General features: G+C 37.3%; 2 protein-coding genes and 1 pseudogene across 2 annotated transcripts; all 3 read right to left on the bottom strand.

The window, feature by feature from the left end:
- Positions 1 to 12041: 12041 nt before the first annotated feature.
- LOC120419032 (odorant receptor Or2-like) lies at positions 12042 to 13887 on the bottom strand. Its single transcript, XM_039581591.2, has 5 exons — positions 13127 to 13887; positions 12973 to 13072; positions 12818 to 12919; positions 12651 to 12761; positions 12042 to 12597 (listed from the first exon to the last, which is right to left on the bottom strand). The coding sequence occupies exons 1-5, from the start codon at positions 13837 to 13839 to the stop codon at positions 12496 to 12498; spliced, it is 1128 nt and encodes a 375-aa protein (XP_039437525.1). The 5' UTR covers positions 13840 to 13887; the 3' UTR covers positions 12042 to 12495.
- A 2856-nt stretch (positions 13888 to 16743) lies between these two features.
- Positions 16744 to 18265, bottom strand: LOC120419067 (odorant receptor Or2-like). Its single transcript, XM_039581645.2, has 4 exons — positions 17933 to 18265; positions 17296 to 17877; positions 17015 to 17227; positions 16744 to 16940 (listed from the first exon to the last, which is right to left on the bottom strand). The coding sequence occupies exons 1-4, from the start codon at positions 18164 to 18166 to the stop codon at positions 16836 to 16838; spliced, it is 1134 nt and encodes a 377-aa protein (XP_039437579.1). The 5' UTR covers positions 18167 to 18265; the 3' UTR covers positions 16744 to 16835.
- A 489-nt stretch (positions 18266 to 18754) lies between these two features.
- LOC120419029 (odorant receptor Or2-like) lies at positions 18755 to 19975 on the bottom strand (annotated as a pseudogene).
- Between the last annotated feature and the right edge of the window lie 2291 nt (positions 19976 to 22266).

Genomic DNA, 22266 nt, shown 5'->3' with positions numbered 1-22266 from the left:
TAACATCCCGGAAACTCAGTTGAAACCAGGCCAAATAAACACTCCACTCCACCCAGTATATCGTCAGCGGATGAGCGACTGGCAACACTGTTCGGACGAGTCTGAGTGAAGGATGATGTTTCCTCAATTATTTCCGGCTCTGGGGGCGCGCTCTGGTAGGTTGCAACGTTGTTGCTGCATACATTGCACAATTCCAACCTTCACTCATACACTTGTCTATTTATGCAAGCCCCACACGGGAATTCCTGTGGGCTTTTGCCGTCGTCGAGCCGGATGTGGTGAATCCGGAAGTGGTTCCCCAGTGGATGTTTGCACTGTAGTTGTACTGTTAAAAAATGTCTTATTCGATGTTTTTTTTTTGACAAATTAGTCTCTTTAAGGGTTTTACAAACATGATAATCGAAAGCAAAGTTGCACTCAATAATAATTGGACCCTTTCGAAATGTTAACCGAGATTCCACGAAAAAACATCTTTTGAAAGTAAAAGCACATGCTGCGGAATAGAATGAAAACACAAATGAATGCGATTCAGACTGGCAGTAGCATTCATTCACTCAGCTAGTTTATGCTCCATGTTGCAATATGGTATGCCTCAAGCCAAAAGCTGCTGCATAATCCAATTATAAATTTACAGAAAGTTTCGTAACTGGAGGTTGTTATTCACAAGTCCCATAAACAACTCTGCAGAATGATGCAAAATTCAAGATTTTTATAAAATGTGTGTTGTTTGAGCATAACACGTTATACCTTTTTCGATTTAGTAGGCCTTGAATTTTTTTTTTTTGCACTCCCCGAACAGAGGGAGATAAGTTGGAAATAACATTTTTTGATATTTGAAAATACTAAACCTATAACATTTTATGCAATTTATAACAGGATTTGTTATTCGTCGTTATGTATTTTTTATATTGGATTTTTATTGTAATTACAAACTAATAACAGTTTTAGTTATTCTTCGAATAAATCTTTGTTATTATTTTTTGTTTTTTTTTAACAACTAATCTGATCATCGCAATTACAGTTAGAAGTATCCTATCATAACAACAAAAAATATTCCAAAGTTGTTTTGGCTTTAAATCAATATCAGACCAATAACAAATTTTGTTATGATAACATAAACTGTTATTACACTCTTAAGCAAAAAAATATTTTTCATGAAAAATCCAGAAAATTTTCTGAAATGGCATGAATTTTGTTAGTACCGGGTATGAATAAAACTTTCAAAACTTTCTGCCCGGGTATGAATAAAACTTTCAACAGTTGCCCTTTTCTATACTAGCCCAATGCAATCGTTGCAATTCCAGACCAGAAACATATTTGCACTTGTGTCAATTATTGTTGGCGGCAATACAAACACAGAATCGCTGTCATCGGCCATAGTGTCCAAATACACCATGCCGAAAGAAGTTTCAAAATGCACAAAAAAATACTCTTTTTGCTGAATTTTTGTTTTGAAATCGGATTAAGTGAAAAAAATCATCTAAATTTGGAATATTTTACTATAAATTTACGTCATCTTTTTTCTGACACTTTCGCCCATTTCAAAAGTTTCGCCACAAACTTCACCATTAGGCAGCAAGAACGACAGGATGCTTTTAGCGAAATTTCGCTATAACTGCTCCTCTCAACAGTGTCTATTGTGCGGGTTGCGAGTGTGAACCCTTTGGCGTGGGAAATCGTTCTCGTTTCACGTGTTTGTCTAGTACAGTCATCCCATATATTCGGAACGGTTGGCAGATCGGCCAATATTTAAAAAATCATAGAAAACCGATATTTGGACATAATAATTTGCATTTACCTTCATGCCTTTCTTGTGATCTTTCGATTGATATATCGACAAATTGTAAATTTTTACGTTTCATATCACTTTTTCAAAGAAGAACATTGACCCTTGGAATCCACAAATTCGGAACACTTTTTTCTTACGGATGTAATCAAACTTTGGTTCTCTCCAGAATTAGTTTTAACATTTAACCCACTGAAACCAATAAAACTCAAGCTTAGTGATGGTCTGATAATAACATCCCACAATTATGGAACAGGCAGTGTTTTGCTGCTCTGGATAAAATAGTCTAGAAATGAGATTTTTTGTTCAAAAAGTACGACTTTTACTAGTGAAATAGCAAGACAAAGTGTAAATGAAGGTCTTAAAAATAATAGGGTAACCAAGAAAGATGCATTTGGCATGCTGTTGAAAAAATATCACAAAAGTATTCCAAATTTGTGGGTGTTCCGAATGTGTGGGATGACTGTACTATTTCTTTTTTCGTTTTTGGATGTTAAAAGTGATGGAACATAACCACCATGCAGGAATGCATTTTTAGATGTATGGTACATTTGTTTTGCCTCTGTGGTAAAATTTTTGATGCTGAAAAAATAACGAAATTGAATTGAAAGCCCTATGTTTTAAATAAAATCGACGCACAGTGGGTGAAATGGAACCGAAAATCGGACTTAATTGAACGCGGCTGGTTCCCTGGTATGAATAATAGTATTTTTAATGTAAAAAAATCCGGGGAATCGATTGGTGATGGTTTCATCAACCGCACGAAACGGCAAAGGGTCCATTTTGCCCCAATTCCCCATTTTTTCACATTTTTTCTTGAAAATCGGTATGTATTTAGAGCGGAGGCTTCATGCGGCCTTCCAAAATACACTTAACTTATGTGAACATGTCCCAGGAATCCAGTAAAAATAACCACTTGCACCGCAAAAATCATCTAGGGTCCATTTAACCCCAATTCCGCTATAAAAGCATTTTGGCCGTTTTCAAATGTTAGGTCAGATTTTAAAAATCTGAAAATATTTTTATCGTAAAGATCAGACAATTTTACATAAGAATGACGATTTGCACTTGAAAGTTTGACACATTTATGTTGATATAGAAATTAAACTAAATAAAAAGATTGAAGAATCACTTTTGGGCCAATTTTCCCAAACGCAGAATAAACTGCATTTAACATACATTTTATTTTTATCAACATAAATGTGTCAAACTATCAAGTGCAAATCGTCATTCTTATGTAAAATTGTCTGATCTTTACGATAAAAATATTTTCAGATTTTTAAAATCTGACCTAACATTTGAAAACGGCCAAAAATTCTTTTATAGCGGAATTGGGGTTAAATGGCCCCTGGATGATTTTTGCGGTGCAAGTGGTTATTTTTACTGGATTCCTGGGACATTTTCACATAAGTTAGGTGCATTTTGGAAGGCCGCATAAAGCCTCCGCTCTAAATACAGACCGATTTACAAGAAAAAATGTGAAAAAATGGGGAATTGGGGCAAAATGGACCCTTTGCCGTTTCGTGCGGTGGATGAAACCATCACCAATCGATTCCCCGTATTTTTTTTACAAAAGAAACACTATTATTCATACCAGGGAACCAGCCGCGTTCAATTAAGTCCGATTTTGGGTTCCATTTCGCCCACTGTGCGACGCCTTTAGAACAATTTTAACGGAAAACTACAAGCAACTGTTAACAAAATTCCGTTTTACTGATGCGGGCAAAGTTTTGAGCAACAATTTTCACATGCTCGTGAGCAGGTAACACCAGTTCATCCAAGTGAAAGCGGCAACTCGTTAGTTTGTAATTTGCTTCCGGAAAGTTCGGTGGTTGAAGGCAAAGTGTGTGTTTCGTGGTGTAGAGTTTTCAACCCGGAAGTGTTTGCCAAGTTGGGGGGAAAAGTAACATTAAAATGGATGACTAAAATATAATTTGGTTTTAAAATCGTGACTTTGGTAGTTTTGGATTAAAAATTTAAGATGATCAAAGTAGGCCTTAGAACGGTTCTACCTACTATGACTATTGCTATTTAGGGTGATTTTTAGAACTTTCTCGTTTTATTTACAAAAATATGAATGCACTTTTCATGAACAAATCACTTTACATTTTTTTGAAAACGACTAAAAGATGAAATAATTCATCTAAATCGAAAATGGGTTCATTTATTCTAAACTTTTGTGAATTATATGTTCCACACAACAACACTACGGTGCAACATCTAGCAACACTGTGCAAAGTGTGCCCCCATCTGTCCGACTACATCATCAGCATGCTTATATAATTGACGGAACATCATTCCTACCCCCTTGAAAGAAATTCCATTTCATCCCATTGGAAGGATCGTTACACTGTAAAAAAAAAGTTGAATATTGTAAGGTAGAAAATTTAGTTGTTTCAATATTACCTCTTTTTGAGAAATTTTAATAGAAATAATGTGTAATCCAAAAGAAACTAATGTACTTTTTTGTAAATTCCTAATGTAAAGAAACACTTTTTTTTAAACAAAATCTGTCACCATTTCCAGATGTACAGTGGTAAAGCGTCTTTAATAAATCTAATAATAATTCCCAGGTGTTATATAATCATCATTTCATTTACTGTGTAGTTGGTTGCCAGTCCAAGACGGGAAACTGCACGACATAGATAAAGTGGATTGGAAATGTGTCCCACATAACACAGAATTATGATGTCACGTGGCGTAGATATGCTTTCATGTTGTATGCAAATTCCCCGTCTTCCTGGCGATGTAAAGTGAATTTAAAAAGAAATTTTGAGAGTAGCTAAATCTAGAAAGACAAAAAAATAATTTATCTAAATCTAGAAAAGTATTCCAACTGATGCTCTGATTTGGCCAAGAAACATCAGCGTACAAGGACAAGCGCCAAACTTTTCCAATTTCACCGAGTGAAAAACTTTGGAAGTCGGTAATCTCTACTCGTAGGGTAGGTTATTTATCCGTGATGATATTTCACGTGACTTTTGGTGGCATACACTCCACCTGCTGCAAAGACACCGAAATCGTAGTTGGCATTGACGAGGACGGGTGACTTGCACGAGATCTATTGCAAGTCGGAACAGTGAAAAAATGTTGTACGCAGTAGTAGTCGGCGAAATTTGGTATCTCCGATAAATCAGGAATGGCCTACTATGACCCGTTATCAATCATATTGAAATAGATTTGATATGTCATTTGGTCGAACTTCACAACTTCTAAATGATATATTTATGATGTTATGCAAAAAAATACTATTCATGAAATAATATTTATGAAACTGGATTGAATCAGGGTGTGTGAGACTTGCCGGACGTCTAAATGATGTGATACTGGGATAACGAAATTGAGTTATGAATAACTAATAACTTTTCCTAACAAGTTTGTCAGAAGAGTGGTAGATCAATAGAGTTAAATTATGCACATCCAAATCTAAAGGTTTAAATAAGCTTTGATTGTGCTAGGGTTGTAAAACAAATACTCGATATACAAATCTGTACACCGGTAAACCAGCTACCGAAAACAAAGCAACCCTTGTCCGGTCCATCCCCAAATTCCAGAAACTACAAAAAGTCGTAAATCTCCAAGTCCACCCCTCAACACGGCCAACTAGATCACAGAGGCAAACTTTTCAACATGACCAACTAAATTAACGCTTTCGCCGAAAGCAATCATGGCCTACTGTTCCAGCTCCGTACTCCTGCCCAAAAACTGCAGTCTCTCTCTCGACGTTACATGGTCTCAAGCTTGTTTGCGGGCTTTGTGCTTGTTGTGTGTCCCGAAAATGGAAAACGCACGGCACGAGTGAACGAATTTTCCCTGACTGCTCGGACACGGGCTTATAGAGTTTGGCGCTTTCAGGATGGTGTACTGCACGTGCAAGCTTATTTGAGCAAAGTAGGCTTACTTTTCATGCTCAGCCCAAAATGAAAAGTTAAAAAACCTTGATTGTAGAAGGTTCACACATAGCAAAACACAGGTCTATTTGACCCCACTTCCCGAAAACGCGACCTCTGAACCAGAAAATTGATCGGTCCACCAGTAATTTTCAAAACTGTACCTTGAGAAATTCTAGTGTTCCGTGGAAAGCCCTCAACTGACCATCACTATAGCAAGCCATGACAAGAGCTTCGCTAATAGCTAAGCTGCGCTGGCATCGTTCGAAAACTAAGCAAACATGGGAATGCTGGTCTCGCTGGAGCAGATGGATCGTAGCAGGCCACCGTGGACGAGATGATTGATGACCGCGTCCACTCGCGTTTCAAGAGCCTACTTCGATGGGTTTCCACGGTGGAAAGACGGCATTCTGATGAAAGCGTGGTTGATTTTCAATCAAAGGGCGGCTTGTAAATTGATGAAATGTTTGTTTTTGCTGTAATTGAGTTCTGGATTTATTGAAGAATTGATTTTTTTCTTGAAATAAAAAAATGCGTGATGATTACGTTACACATTTTCACATGTCCTAGTTAAATGAAAATACCAATTGCCAAAAACAACATTTGACAAGACCAGTTGCAGTTTCGAGAAGTAGCATCATTCCCCAAAGGGTTCGATCGGAAAGAAGTATGCTTCATACTTCTGAAGATAGAACCGTAATCGGATTAGTTCCAACCATGTAATCATCCTTCTGAATTTTGCCAGCTAACTAACTTAAACTTATTATTTTGAATGTTTCAAAATTTAAATATTCATAAAGTTATTTTTAAAAATCGCTGAACAATTGATAAATATGTAAAATAAATATTTAGCATTCGAAATTCAAGGAATCATCAAATCAGCTGTTTTCCCTAAATTCAGAAATCCGAAAGACACTCATTTCCCACCCTATTCCCTCCAATTGCCATGCGCACTGGAATGTTTGTGTTCATTTTCCCCCAACACTGATGTACCGTCATCATCATCATCGTGGCCTACTGAGTTCCCACTTCACTCGTGGGGGAAACCCTCGTTCGTTTCACGTGGTCAACTGCGATTTCTTCAGTCTTGGTTGGAAATTCAACCAGTAAGGTCTCCACAAACGTTTGCTGGAAAATTGTGAAAATTTTAGTTGTTTCAAACGACACGTTCGTAGCGAAATAAAATTGTAATACAATTAGACGGAATTTTGTGCCGATTATCAACGGCAACCAGCGACACAAATTATGAAGTAAAATTACATCGGAAACCATGTAACGTAGTTATGGCAAAGCAGAATTTCTAGTGTAACGAGAAGAACACACAAAAGTTTGCTGTGTCGTGCTGAAATTAAATAAATTAGTACAGCAAAAAGTACACACTGTGTGTACTTTGCCATCCTGTTGGCTTTGGCCAGCCTGCTAAGCCTTTGAAAAAAGTTACAGAAAAGATACACTCTCGAAAAAGGATTACGAATGGCAAACTTGAGGATTACCGTCACTCGGATTCACTTTGAATTCCGTTTCGTCTTATTATTTATTGGTGAGTTGTTCAAATCACCAACCACCCACAATGGCCTGACACGGCTAAAACCATGCAACTAGTATTGGACGTCATGTTTTTTCAACCATAATTGGATTTCAGTTTGCAGACAACAAATGCGAGTCTCCGAAAAAAACGAACAGGAAACTCGCTCGGTGGATTGTCTCAAGGTCGTGCAACGTGTGAAAATATGGTGGGAAGAGGGAAAACCCAAAATGCAAAGTGACAGTTTTATGGCCTGCTGCGTTCTTCGTGTCACATTCGTGTGTGTCATGCACAGGAATGCCGAAACGCTTCGTCGCCTGTTTAGATATTGTGTGTATTATATGGAGGGTGCAAGTGACACCGGAAGCCTACTTTGATGTGCAGTTGTTGAGTGAGGTGTTGTTGATACTTTCCGGAAAAAAAATGCAATTTTCACTTGTTAAGATTAAATTTGAAGTAGTTCATTGAAATTTGTTCAAAACACATCCATTTCCAATTGTGAAATATTCATCGTCGACCTAAGCCAGAATTGATTTTCAAACTTTGTCCTGCTTGTTTGTTGATTCTGTTGCCTCTCCTACGGCGAGCACCCATCGAACGTTATTCAACCCTGTGCTTCGGAGAAGAGCCATGAGATATTCATCAAACGATGGAACTTTTGCCAACTATCACAAACATTCACCCGGGCGGCACACAAACTCACAAACTCACATGTTAGGGCATTTTAGCACAGGATGCTTTCGTAGCATAAAGAAAAGAGTCCATCCCTGCGGCTTTTCCATGTCAACGCTGCTGGGGCAGTTCCCAGCGAGAGAGTTTCCACGTGATAATTAATGCAGTTCTTGCCCTGCTGGCAGTCAACTAGTCGACCAATTAGTAAAATTGCTTCCAACCATCCAGTCTCCTGATGCGGTTTGGTAAAGTGCAAAGTATCCATAACTGACGAATTACCCTAATGGACCCGGAAGTTTTCCCAGTAAAAGAGCAGGGCCAACTTTGTTGACATGGCAGCGTTGATGATGGAGATAAAAGTATTGGCAGCTATCGGTTAAGTATCATGGCAAGCTTGGTTGCCATCGATCATGTCATTATTGAGTGGTTGTTGATTTATTTTGGTACGGAAATGCCAATAACTTGAAAGCTTCTTTGGATTATGAATAGGCTCAGTGATTTTTCACTCTAAAAAAAAAAAAAAAATATCACGGGACATTAAAAATATTACAATAACCTAGAAAATCTTATGTTAAAATTTCAAACAGTATTTTTTTTACTTTATTCAATACTTATCTTTGATCTAATGTTAAATAAACTCATATTTTTCATGAAATAAAAACCCCGAACAAAAAAATACGGGTCTGATTATTTTGGCCATGGAACCCCCAAGTAAAATTTTGAGCTTGATCAGATAACTTTTTTTCGGTTTCCGCTCTTTTCAAATGGAATTGCTGTATATAGGCATGAATATGATCATTTTTATTTAACGTTTTTAATTTTTTCCTTTATTAAGCTAAATTTTTACATAAAAATGAGCCATTCGTAACTTTTTTGCATTTTAAAATGTGTTGATATCAATATCAAAACTAGAATTAACCCCTATGCAAATCAAAATGCGTAATGCAACTTAAATTTGATTGATTGCCAATTTTAAGGTTTTTTTGTCCTTGAGACCATTTCATCTTTGATAAGTTTTAATCGTCAATGTAAGATCATATAGCTAAAAAACCAAAACCAAAATCTTAAAACTATCACCATCGCTTATATTGTGATTTAAATGTGTTTTGCAATGTTTAATTTTGTTACAACAAAATTGCAACAGTTTTTACTCATTGATTTTTTTTGTACAAACGGAAAAAAAAACAAAAATAATTGATGACAAAAAATTTTGTGTATGGGATACAAAAAAAATTGCTCGGGTTTTCACAAGAAGTACTTAATTTTACGGATTTCATGCGTTCCGCGAAATCGTGAAAATTCACTAACCCTGATTATGAGTCTAGAAAAGAAATTCAGTATTAACAATATAAATGAACTATGAATCTCTATTTAAACTTTTAATAGCAACATTGTTATTTGCTAGGGTAAACATTTCTTGAATTAATTTTAGACTTTTGACATTGACACATACTGTAAAAAAACATGAAATTCAATACATAAAAATACAAATTTATATTTCATAGCTTTGAAAAAACGTTTCAGACTTGCATATTTTTTCCCAATCTTTGAATATTTTTTAATTTATAATTACCTTAGGGTGGCCACTCAAGCCGGGAAATCGGGAAAGTCGGGAAAAAGTCGGTAATGTAATATTTGTACAATTTTCTTCAATTTTCCTTAAATTAAAGGCTTCTTTCACTATCTTAATCTATTTGAGACGAAACGGCTATTTTAGACATCAAAATTCCTTATAAATATTGGATGCATTTTACATAGGTATTCATAATATTTTTGAATGAATCAAAAGATTTTTATTAATTTTTGTTTATCAAAAAAGCGATAAAATCTAATTAAAAACAACTACCAAATTAATGAAAAACAAACATAAAAAAATGCCTAATTTTAAAGATTATGGCCAGCGTACATTGTTTTTTTTTTTTTTTTTTGCAAATAGTTTTAATTGTTTAACTGAATTCAGCAAGTCAATTTCAATATTTTTAAAAATGTTTCCCTTGAACTTTTATGTGAGTTTGGGTAAAATGCTATAGGGGTAATTCTCCGCCAACTCACACAGCAGTTGCCCCGACCCCTCTTCGATTTGCGTGAAACTTTGTCCTAAGGGGTAACTTTTGTCCCTGATCACGAATCCGAGGTCCGTTTTTTGATATCTCGTGACGGAGGGGCGGTACGACCCCTTCCATTTTTGCACATGCGAAAAAAGAGGTGTTTTTCAATAATTTGCAGCCTGAAACGGTGATGAGATAGAAATTTGGTGTCAAAGGGACTTTTATGTAAAATTAGACGCCCGATTTGATGGCGTAATCAGAATTCCGAAAAAACGTATTTTTCATCGAAAAAAACACTAAAAAAGTTTTAAAAATTCTCCCATTTTCCGTTACTCGACTGTAAAAAGTTTTGGAACATGTCATTTTATGGGAAATTTAATGTACTTTTCGAATCTACATTGTCCCAGAAGGGTCATTTTTTCATTTAGAACAAAATTTTTCATTTTAAAATTTCGTGTTTTTTCTAACTTTGCAGGGTTATTTTTTAGAGTGTAACAATGTTCTACAAAGTTGTAGAGCAGACAATTACAAAAATTTTGATATATATACATAAGGGGTTTGCTTATAAACATCACAAGTTATCACGATTTTACGAAAAAAAGTTTTAAAAAAGTTGGTCGTCATCGATCATGGCCGTTCATGGTCACCCGCAACAGACACGGACGACGAAACAAAGAGAAACGCAAAAAGTAACTTTTTCAAAACTTTTTTTCGTAAAATCGCGATAACTTGTGATGTTTATAAGCAAACCCCTTATGTCTATATATCAAAATTTTTGTAATTGTCTGCTCTACAACTTTGCAGAACATTGTTACACTCTAAAAAATAACCCTGCAAAGTTAGAAAAAACACGAAATTTTAAAATGAAAAATTTTGTTCTAAATGAAAAAATGACCCTTCTGGGACAATGTAGATTCGAAAAGTACATTAAATTTCCCATAAAATGACATGTTCCAAAATTTTTTACAGTCGAGTAACGGAAAATGGGAGAATTTTTAAAACTTTTTTATTGTTTTTTTCGATGAAAAATACGTTTTTTCGGAATTCTGAGTACGTCATCAAATCGGGCGTCTAATTTTACATAAAAGTCCCTTTGATGCCAAATTTCTATCTCATCACCGTTTCAGGCTGCAAATTATTGAAAAACACCTCTTTTTTCGCATGTTCAAAAATGGAAGGGGTCGTACCGCCCCTCCGTCACGAGATATCAAAAAACGGACCTCGGATTCGTGATCAGGGACAAAAGTTACCCCTTAGGGCAAAGTTTCACGCAAATCGAAGAGGGGTCGGGGCAACTTTTCCCGATTTCGTGTGAGTTGGTAGAGAATTACCCAACAGTTAAATACTAACAACTAACATTGATTTAAAAAAATCAAGATATTTTTTTTTCAAAATTAAAGAGCAACTTTGCAAAACATTAAAAACACAATTTATAATTATTTGACTAAATTTTCTGAAAGAATAATAACAGTAATCATGCTTTAAGCGTTCTTTGATTTAAAATAAAAAAAGAATATAGTTTATATTCAGTTATCTTAAGCTTTTTGCCATTTCCAGTTGAAACGAAGAATAAGAAATTATACGTTTGAGGATCTTATTTTTCGGTTATTTTTCAAAGACTTAATGTTTATGTTTCTACTCTTAATCAATGTTATGGGTGCTTAAATTTTTAAAGTGTTTTTTTACAAATTAAGAAATTTAGAAGTTAAGTTTCTAATTTAACAAAAATGGTCCAAAATTTAATTAATTTGTTTGTTCAAAATTTTCTTAGGTAGGAAATGCCTATTATTTGAGTTTCTGGAAAAATCGGGAAAATGTCGGAAATTTGAAAATTGGTTTTGAGTGGTGTCAACCTGATCAACGAATACTAAGAGTTCAAACACTTTATATTGAATACACTGAATTTGTGAAAAATTAAGAGAATGTGACTGGTTACAAAGCCTCAAGGCCTGCATAATTAAATATTTCGGATTCTATAATAATAAAAATGTTTGTTTCTTCTTTTTTTGAAATAGTAAATTATTTACAAATATCACTTTTCATTACAACTACCATCAAACTGACGTTCTTAGTTTCAATTGTTGATAAATGTCCTTTGTTGCTCTCTACCCTTCCTCGCAGTGTTCTTAAAGTATGGAAACCACCCACTGGATGACGGGTAATCGAGACCAAGGTTTATAACCCAATGGCAGATACTCATCAGGTCGTCATCCGAACCGAACAGAGAAATTGGACGTTCACAATAGGATGCGGAAAAATAATTCGATAAATTCCATAATAACGATTATGGATACGGACAGAAGTTGGCCGATTTCGTTTCATTTTAATGATTTATTTGTCTTTTAGATCGATCCAACAATGCCGTTCTCTTTTCAAGACACAAGGTCCAAGTTTACTTCATCATAGTTAAACAATATATCATCAGATTTTAAGCATATTTTTATTCATTTTGTTTAGGTCAAATAAAGAATGTTATCAATGAAAAACATTTTTTTTTCAAGAAAGAAAAGAAATCACTTCATTTTTTATTGTGGAAATTTGTCATACATTTTTAAAATAGTCAACAATTGAAATTTAGTTGTAAACACGACGCAGCAACGTAAAGTACGAATACGAGGCGTTGATCAACTTTTGAAACATTTCCAAGGTCATCGGGTACACATTGCCAACTTTTATCTGTAAAATTGATAAATAAAAGTCAAAGAAATCATTAAATTAGTTTAACTTACCACCAAAGGTCTTTGAGCACGAGCAATCATCAAAATCATCAACTTTTTGACTGGTGTAGAAAATTTCAACCAGTTGCCGTTGTAGTACAGTGAGTCGGCGATTTTAAGACTCTAATTTCGAAGGAGAAATATTAGCTTAGGTAAAATAAACAGGTGGCAACACTAACCTGCTCGAGCACCTCATTTGAGTGCCAGTACAGGGCGTACATCTGGGAAAGAATCATAAAGATGTACGAACCGATCATCACCATCTGGGCTAGTTGATTGCTCTAGAAGGGGTAAAGGTGTAAATTATTGGCCAATCAACTTTGTAGGTACTTACGGTGCTAAGTAGAAACAGTAAGGCGCATAGCATCATCCCAAACGATAGCAACTCCAGCAGAAAGATGAAGGTCACAAGTTCGTTGAGGTCACGGATGTACCTGGAACGGGGCCTACTGTGATTGTGCTCTGACCAAACTTAACGCATGGCTTACTTGATGATTTCCTTGTGATACTGCAGACACTCTTTCACCTTGGCAAGCAGCGTTTTGGGCTCGGAACTAAACTGGTGAAGCCGCTCGAGGGACTCCTTAAGGGCGGCAATCCGAACCAGTCCAAAGAGCGTGCAGGTGCAGTAAAAACTGGTAAACGGAATGTACATGCAGCACGCCGGAAACGTGAGGTACACTTGCAGAACGAACACAATTTCGTACGTGGGCGAGCTTTGCATGTTGACCCCGGGGACGTACACTCCGTACGGGAGACCACTGTCCGGTGAAAAAAGCGGATACGTCACGAAGCACGCACTGATGAACGCTCCCAGCCAGAGGTTCGATTTGGACAGAATCCGGGCTCGACGGGTCAGCTGCTCCAGCAACAGACGAATGTCGTTTCGTTTTTCCAACTTTGCATACTCGGCGGCAATTTCCTCGAAGAATTGTTCAAACTTACTCCGATTCGTCAACAAAAACGTGGTTCTCAACACAAGGTTGAAGTACAGCACGGTGAAATATCCGTCGATGATGATTTTGTTCATGGTGCCACCGGAAAGGATTATGTGAAACAGGTTCATAAACTGGAACACGTTCAGCACGGTCACCGGGATGCAGCCGAGGAGGTAGCTGAGCCACTTCCGCTCCCGGAGGTAGGCCCAGAACAGCCACACCCGGACGTTTACGCCGATTATGGGGCAGTCTTCGATCTGCATTGTAAGCTCGGATTGTTCTCTTGAACTGAGCAGGTCATGGGTTTTAAAGTCACCGAAACCCGAATCGAAGCAGTCTGAGCATTATAATCAGGGTAATTGATTGGGAGGTACCCTGTAATTTTCCGGGCTACTATGATGATGGTATGCGGGGCGGTTTAGAAGCAGCTGTGATCAATCTCAGACAATTCCGAAGAAATTCTTAATAAACTTGTAACTTGTTTAGTAAGATTTCAATCAGCCTAAATTAAAAATAAAATAACTTTGCTCCGTTATTTCCGAAAAAACCGTTCTTTAGTAAAAACCACATTTTATTTTCATGTTGATATATATATATATATTTTATTTTGATAGGGCTGGGAGAACGAAGTTCAATTTGGATAGGGTAAAGCCCAGCAAAAAGATAGCCCACTGGGTGAACCGGACAAATATTGAATCAGTCGGCCAGTTATTCCACCGTTCGTCATCAAAACATGGAAATTTCTGCTCCCTCTGAATGGGACTATAGCTTGAGGGGGTTATATTTTTGTTATGCATGCTTGATAAAGCAAATGTTTAGAGTTTCAAAACATCGGAGTCATCGATGATTTTGGAGAACGTTGCGATAAAACGCACACACATACTCCCCAAAACAAAAGGCCAACTATCAACGGTTTGGTAGTTGTTTTTGTGACCACAAAACATGTCATAAATGTTGGATCGTCCACAACCTTCCTCCTGGTTATAGCTTCTTCTTTTCGATATTTCAATCCGCCACATGTCGCTGCTCAAAAATTGAGCAAAAGCAAACAAAAGAACGGCTTTCAAAAGGAAGAAAAAAGGACGGCAGAGCTTTACATGTTGAACTGTGGCGTGGGAGGCAGCAAAGCAGTAGGCTGGGTGGCGAGTGGCACCCACTGATAGCGATGGTGAATTATTGACTAGACAAAGCTGGGTTAATGGGTTTACATTGAAAAAAAAAAAAAAACAATATTTCGAGTCAGCATTCAAAACATTGTTGAAATGTTCGTAATATTAAATTGGAAAATAAAAATAAACTAATGGAAATACAATTTTTAAATGGAAATACATTTTTTAAATTTTCTATTCGTGTGATTCAAAAATCTTTGTTGACATGGTGATGCAAAATAAAAACTAACTAAACTGCATTGGACAGTCTTTCCAATAGTCATTTGAAGATCTATCATTTGAGAAGCATGCTCAAGCAGTTGTGTAACTTTTCTATTACTAAGGCCGTTGCAAATATTTTTTGAAGTTTATATCCCTCGACTCTGACCAAAGTAGGGGGGGGGGGGGGCAAATAAATTAACAAGTATAAAAAATTTTAATTACGAGCCATGGTTTCAACATATTAATGAAAAAAGTGGTGTAAAATGCATTCAACACCTGTCCAGTCGTTTTGCCATCATTAATTTCCTAAATATCTAAGTATTGTCGAAAATTTTATTTTTTTCGAAAAATGATTTTTTTGCGGTGCTGTACATTGGGATTTCATAAAAATTCATAACATTTTTACACAAGTCCAAACATGCTAAATATGATTATCAATGCAGAAAAATGCATTTTAGATTGTTTTCAGTTGATTAGACTACTATTTTCATGGAAATTTTGAAGTTTTTTGAAAAAAAAAATTTTTTGCCCCCTGATTTTTCAGACCAATTTTGAAGGGGGGGGGGGGGGACATAAACTTTAAAAAATATTTGCAACGGCCTAAAAATATAATAAAAATCATAAATATTTCCTCTGGTGGGGCTTATGACCGATTTCCCAGCACAGTTGATATTGTATTTTGTTTTTTTTTATGAAATTTTGTCTATGCATTCGCTATGTCAAAAGAATAAAACTTGCATCATTAGTTTTTCCATACAAGTCTCCATACAATTTTGGACGCTAGCCAAACAAAATGGACATGTAAAGTTTTGAAATCCTTTATCTTAAAAAAGGATTTTCTGATCGATTTGATGAGATTTTCTTATATAACTTTTTATCACATAATTTGCAAAATACATATTTTTAAATTTGCGAATTTTTTTTTAATATTTTTTAGGGGTATGAAGAAGTGCGTATCATTAGGAGGTATTTATTTTCAAAAGCAAAATCTAATTTGTTTTTAATAAAATATACTGTTTTCAAGTTATACAGTTGACTCTCCGACTGTCAACATTCAGGAGATCATCGGAAAAGAGAAGCAGGAAGTATCATATTATAATTCGTATTATAATACAAAGTTCATTGTCAAAAACTTATGATGCAAAATGACCTCTTTTGACTTAAGACATTTACAAAGTTGAAAATATAAAAATCACGAAACAATGTGGGAAATCAAAATCGTTGAGCAAAAAAAAGTTAAATTTTGGAATGTTGAAAATTTGGTTGGATGTTATATTATCATTTTTTCACAAAAAATCTTTCACCAATCTCTGATTAATATTACGATCATTTTTTTCTTCTGTGTATAACATTTGTATAGCTTTGCTGTTACAAGAACTACAAAAAAGAGGAATTTCCGCTGGTAGTACTTTTCATAGGTTTCCCAGCAAGAAACAGAGTGAAATTTACTGATTGAAACATTGTCAGTGGGATGGAATCACGCCATTGGAAGAATCATCCGAACTCTTCCATTAGAAACAAACAACTTGTTTGGCACAGTTCATGATTTTTTTCTATTTCTAACAAAAACTTGGATCGCAGCTGGCTTTGGAGTGGTAGGGATAGTGCAGTGAGTTGGAACAAATTCAATTTCGAAAGTTGAATTTCCAGTGGAAAATTAAAATAATGAAAGGGGGAGAACCTTCTGAGGAATGTTACTTGGCTATGGAATTCAAAGAAACATTGTGAAACTTTTATTATTTAGTTATTGCAAGAATTCCATCTAAGAAGCTTCAATATCTCAACTGGTAAGTTGACAGCGAATGACATCCTTTGATGGTTTGCAAATCATGTATTTTTATTTCATTTTGATAAATTTAAAATGAGTTTTCAAGTGAAATTTTCACTTTTCATTTCACATAAACCCGTCTCAGCAGCGTAAAATACGAGTAGGACGCATTAAGCAGCGAAGTGAACACTTCCAAAGTCATCGGATAAATGTTCCCAACGGTGACCTAAAAAAAAGGAAAATTAAAGAAAAGGAAATCTGTTTACACGGTTCAGCGATTCTTTTTTCCTTTTCGCAAACCTCCAGCGGACGTTGGGCTCGCAGGATAATCAGCAGCACCATTTTCTTGAGCGCCGGTTTCATCTCCAGCCAGGGGGCAGCACCGTACGCCACTTTGGCGATGGCCATGCTCTGCTCGCGCAGTTCGTTGCCGTGCCAGTAGAACGCGTAAATCTGCGAGATTATCATGAAAATGTACGCCGCCACAATCACGAACTGGGCCTGGTGTTCAATCTAGCGTTAAGAGGGAATTGGAAAATGTATTAATTTGTAAAAAGTAAGATTTTTGTTCGTTTTCTTACAATGTTCAGCAAAAATAGCAACGCACAAAGCATCATTCCGAAGGACAGAAATTCCACCAAACAGATGTAGGTCACCAGCGAGTTCAAATCGTGTACGTAGTCAATAACTCTTTGATGATCTTTTATGATCTCAATCAGTTTGGAAGGTTTGAGTCCTTCAATTCGCAATTTTCTCAACTGATGTTGTATATTTTTGACTTGAACTAGTCCAAAGAGTGTACACGAAGCGAAGAAACTGGTAAACGGGATGTACATGCAACATCCGGGAAAGGTCAGAATAACTTGCAGAAAGAACAGGATCTCGTACTGAGGCGTCCCAAATAGGTTCACTCCGGGAATGTACATTCCGTAAGGCAGTCCACGACCACCAGCGAATAAAGGATAAACTACGAAACACGTGCTGATGAAGGCTCCTAATCCAAGATTAGCGATTGAAAGCATCCTTGCTCGCTTGGTGTACCGTTGAAGTAGGCTTTTGATCTCGTGATCCTCAATTTGCTGAAGATCCTTGTAAATCCGTGCGATGTTCATCAGAAACTTTTCGTACTTGTCATGATTCACCACCAAAATCGAGCATCGAAGCTGAAAACGCCAAATCAATCAAGTAGCCAATGACCCCAATTCAACAACATCTCACCACAGCGTTAAAGTACAGCACGGCAAAGTAGGCGTTGATGATGACTTCCTCGATATTTCCCCACGCTCGGTACAAATCGGCAAACATGAGCAGCGTCATCGCGCCTACTGGGATGATGCTGATGTAGCGCATCGCGTCATGTTTGACCAAAAATGACCAAAAGTGCCACACGCGGACGTTAACCGAAATGATCGGACAGTTGAGCAGTTGCTGCTCCAGCGCCGTTTGAGGCATCTTGCTTCAAGTCTTGCGAGGGACTGAATTGAGTTATTAAGGAGTGTTGAAGGACTTCGGGGGGTGACATGCGTTTTGAATTCGTCACCTGCTTGGAAAGGCGAAAATTGTAGGTTGGAAGATGTCATTATCATGAATAATGCATAGATCGTTTTATTGAAAATTGAGTGTCAAATGATATGGTTTGAAAGATTTTTTCATCGTTGTCTGGCTCAAAATTGGCTTTGAGCTTTAAAGAAAACATCCCGATCAGACTAACAGTTGAGTAATTTCAATGATTACTAGAATTTGGAACATAATACCTTGTAACCAACTTTAGCTCCCCATCGAGCAAAAAATTTAAACTGTTCTACACAGAATTGTGAAGTTTAAGTTTCTCCTTTTCCGTAATAATTGTCAGAAATTTTATACCCCTTTGTGAGCTCCAACATCACGACTTGGACACGGCATGCTATGATGTTTGTGCAATGCAGCTGACAACGTGCAATCAAAGACTACGTTTGTGCCAAAATGTCTCATGTACGATTGGGCGAGTAGCGAGCAGTTGGGTCCGGTTTGCCGAAATGTTCTGGATTTCATCCTTTGTTCTCAAATAAAAACGCGTCTTAGCAGGGTAAAGTACGAGTAGGACGCATTCAGCAGCGATTGGAACATCTCCAAAGTCATCGCGTAGACGTTGCCTACTGTGATCTGGAAATGAACGGAGTTGTGAGTTTCTGTTAAGGTTTTATAAGCATTTTTGGCAGTGCTGCCAACTTGCCTCAAGGGGTTGTTGGGCGCGAGCAATGACCAGCAGGAGCTTCTTTTTAATGGAATCGTCCAGTTCGACCCAAAAATCTGCGAAATTATCATAAATATGTACGCCACAACGATGATGATTTGCGCGGGATTTTCGATCTGTAATTTGCATTGCATTATGAGTTTGACCATTATTTCGAACACCGCCTTCGTCCGTGTTCAGCAGGAAGAGAAGCGCGCACAGCATCAGTCCAAAGGACATAAACTCAATCAGACAGATGTAGGTCACCAGCGAGTTCACGTCAGAAACGTAGCGTATTGTTCTCTTGTGGCCTTCGATGAATTTTTCCAATTTGGATTCGACCAGTGCCCGGTTTTCCTTAACGACCTCATCCTTGAAAGTTCGCAGTTGGCGCTGCAAAGTTTGAATTTGCACCAGTCCGAACAAAGTAGTTGTGGCGAAAAAGCTGGTGAAAGGGATGTACATGCAGCACAGCCGGAAAAAATGAGCACCGCTTGGCCGATGAAGAAAATCTGGTACAGGGGCGTCTTGAAGTTGTTTACCCCGGGGATGAACATTCCGTACGGGAGGCTACGTGTGCCGGTGAACAGCGCGTAGACCACGTAACAGGTGCTGATGACTGCCCGAGGACCAGGTTGGCCTTGGAGAGCAGTCGGGCACGTTTGGTGAATTTTCTCACCAACTTCTGCACCACGTGGTCGTCAATCATCTGTAAAGTAGTTTGTAGTCCATGACAATTTCAATAGATGTGATTTCCTCATAATTCTGACGTTGCAAAGTAAGACAATTGTACTAAGTTTAAACAAACCAACATTTTAAAATCATCTCAGATGGTTGAAGAAAATCATCGCAAAGTAGGCGTTGATGATGACCTCGTCAATGTTGCACCAGGCCCGGTATAAATCCGCAAACATAAACACATTCATCACGCCTACTGGGATGATGCTGATGTAACGCATCGCGTCGTGCTTAAGGACAAACGACCAAAAGTGCCACACGCGCACGTTCACCGAAATTATTGGACAGTCCAAAATGGGTGCCGCGGTCATCCCGGAGGGTTGTTTGCTCATGAACTGTTAATTTTCACCAGAGGAGGATCCACCATTAGCAGCGGTGAATAATGGAGCGTGGCTGGTGTGGATCCGTTTTGGGTGTGAATTAGTAATTAGAAATGCCAACAGCGCGATGACACCTTTGTGCAATTAAAGTCAACAATTATGGGTGACATTGTTGCAACATTTATGTGCAAAACGATTGCATTATGTATGAAATTTAAAAATATCTTAAAATTTCTGAAGAAACTTAAACATAAAGCATTTATAATCTGGGTTTTGCATGTCTTTCGTGAGATAAAAATTCAAACAACGAAATGACTTAAAATTCAGAGCTTCCAAAACCCTCCCAATTTCAGCAGAACTGTCCAAATATCAAATTTAATTAAAACATACTCCGCGATTAGAATAAACACGATTCGCAAGGATGAAATTGCGCGCACCTGCTGTTTGGCAATTTAATTACACTTCATTGCATTGCTGCTGCTTCAATATGTATTGGCAAATTGCTCGTGTGGTTGGTTAGAGGAATTACGCCGCACCTGTTTCGAGGTAACTGTGCAGTTTAACCTGTGTGTTCGTGGATGAACAACGGGGATAAATTTTCGATCCTGTGTGAACAATTCAATTAACTTTAAGGGTACACAGCAACCAAGGATGTTGATATCTTCTTATTCCAAAATTGACAAGCTTACGGACCCAATCCTGTAACAATCTAATTGTAAAAATATACAAATTTTATTTTAAATCGCTTTGTAGACAGTATTTCAGGGGATGAATAAAAAATCATACAGATAGTTCCCGTAGTTTTGAAGATAATGTTTTATCAATTATGTGAATGTAACTTCGCATAATTACTGTCTAAACTGTGTTATTTGATGAATTTTAACATCAACTTTCATTTCAAATATGTTTGGACGCTGTGGCCAATGCTAAAACAATTAAATTAAACCATGTGATTACCAAAACTGTGAAACATTTCTGCTGAAACATTTCATAGGCGTCCAAAGCACCGGGAAGGCAAAGCAGAAATTTTTGGTTCTGATTTCCTTAAAATCTCGCAATTATTTATACAAAATATCGATTGTTTTGATGTTAACATCTTATTTGAGACCTGAACAATGCCATTCACTAAAGTTTCGGCCCAAATTTGTGCGATTCATAAGTAAAATCGAGTGTCCGGAATTCTAATCTAATCTAATCTAATCTAATCAGACCCTAGCGCAGCCAATCTTTCGAAGGGATCCTGGAGAGTGCCTTAGGTTAGATGACGCCTAGCACTCTTCTTGTCATTTATTAACATTTGTAGTGCGCCATTGCATTGAAATGCATTGAAACATCACAAGCGTTAAAGCGGCCAGGCCTACTGCGTAAAGCCGTATCGCAGAGATGACTCGTAATTGGGTTGAGTTTGAGCACTGAGTGTTCGAACAACAACACAATTCTGAATCGACAGGGGAGGAAGAAGCGTGGGGACACACCACCATACGCTCCGAGATTTGGTTGTATTCGTTGGGAGCACCATGCTAAGAAGGTTTGGTACTCCGGGACCCTCTGGGATGGGACATTGTATTTCCACGAATGCCCTGGACACTATTTTCCGTGGTTATAGCGCCACAACTCGCTCTATAAAATCGAGTGTCCGGAATTCGAATCAAAAGTGTCCGGATTTTGAATCAACTTTTATCAGTGTCCGGGATTCGAAGCACAACATCATTTTAACTTGGAATTTTGAGGAAAAATTGTTAGAAAAGACATCTTTTGCATGCATTCTCTTTCAATTGACTGTTAATACTACATCCTGATGATATTCCTACATTTCTAACTTGTTACATGTTTTTTTGCCAGCTATAACAAAAATGATATGCTACTAAGTGTCCGGATTTCGAATCATGACGTTAAATTTAAACCAAAACTATATACTTTTGGTGGAGACGAACGGTGTCTGAAGGACTTCAAAACTTTAAATCTCCATCGGGGGTGGCATCCAAGCAGTCCACTGCAACTGACGCGCACAAGCTTGTGCATGAACTGTTTGCGGCATAAATTTCAACATTTCCTCACTTCCGTTGCATGATTTGTGAGCTCAATTTCCTAGGAACAACATACGAGCCTCACGTTTTCACCACAAAACGGAGGGTAAATTTTGGGTCAGCAAACATCAGCAACGCTGCGCCGCCTTCGATGGCGGAAGTGTTCTTTACGCGTTCCATAGGATACTAGATTCAAATTTCATACAAAGCAAAGGAACGTGTTCAGTGGAACCCCCGTTGTGAGTTGAACTTTTG

This window comes from Culex pipiens, chromosome 2 (assembly GCF_016801865.2).
Source record: "Culex pipiens pallens isolate TS chromosome 2, TS_CPP_V2, whole genome shotgun sequence".
NCBI classification, from domain to species: domain Eukaryota; kingdom Metazoa; phylum Arthropoda; class Insecta; order Diptera; family Culicidae; genus Culex; species Culex pipiens.
The sequence above is the reverse complement of the archived record's forward strand: the minus strand, read 5'-3'. Positions and strand labels throughout refer to the sequence as shown.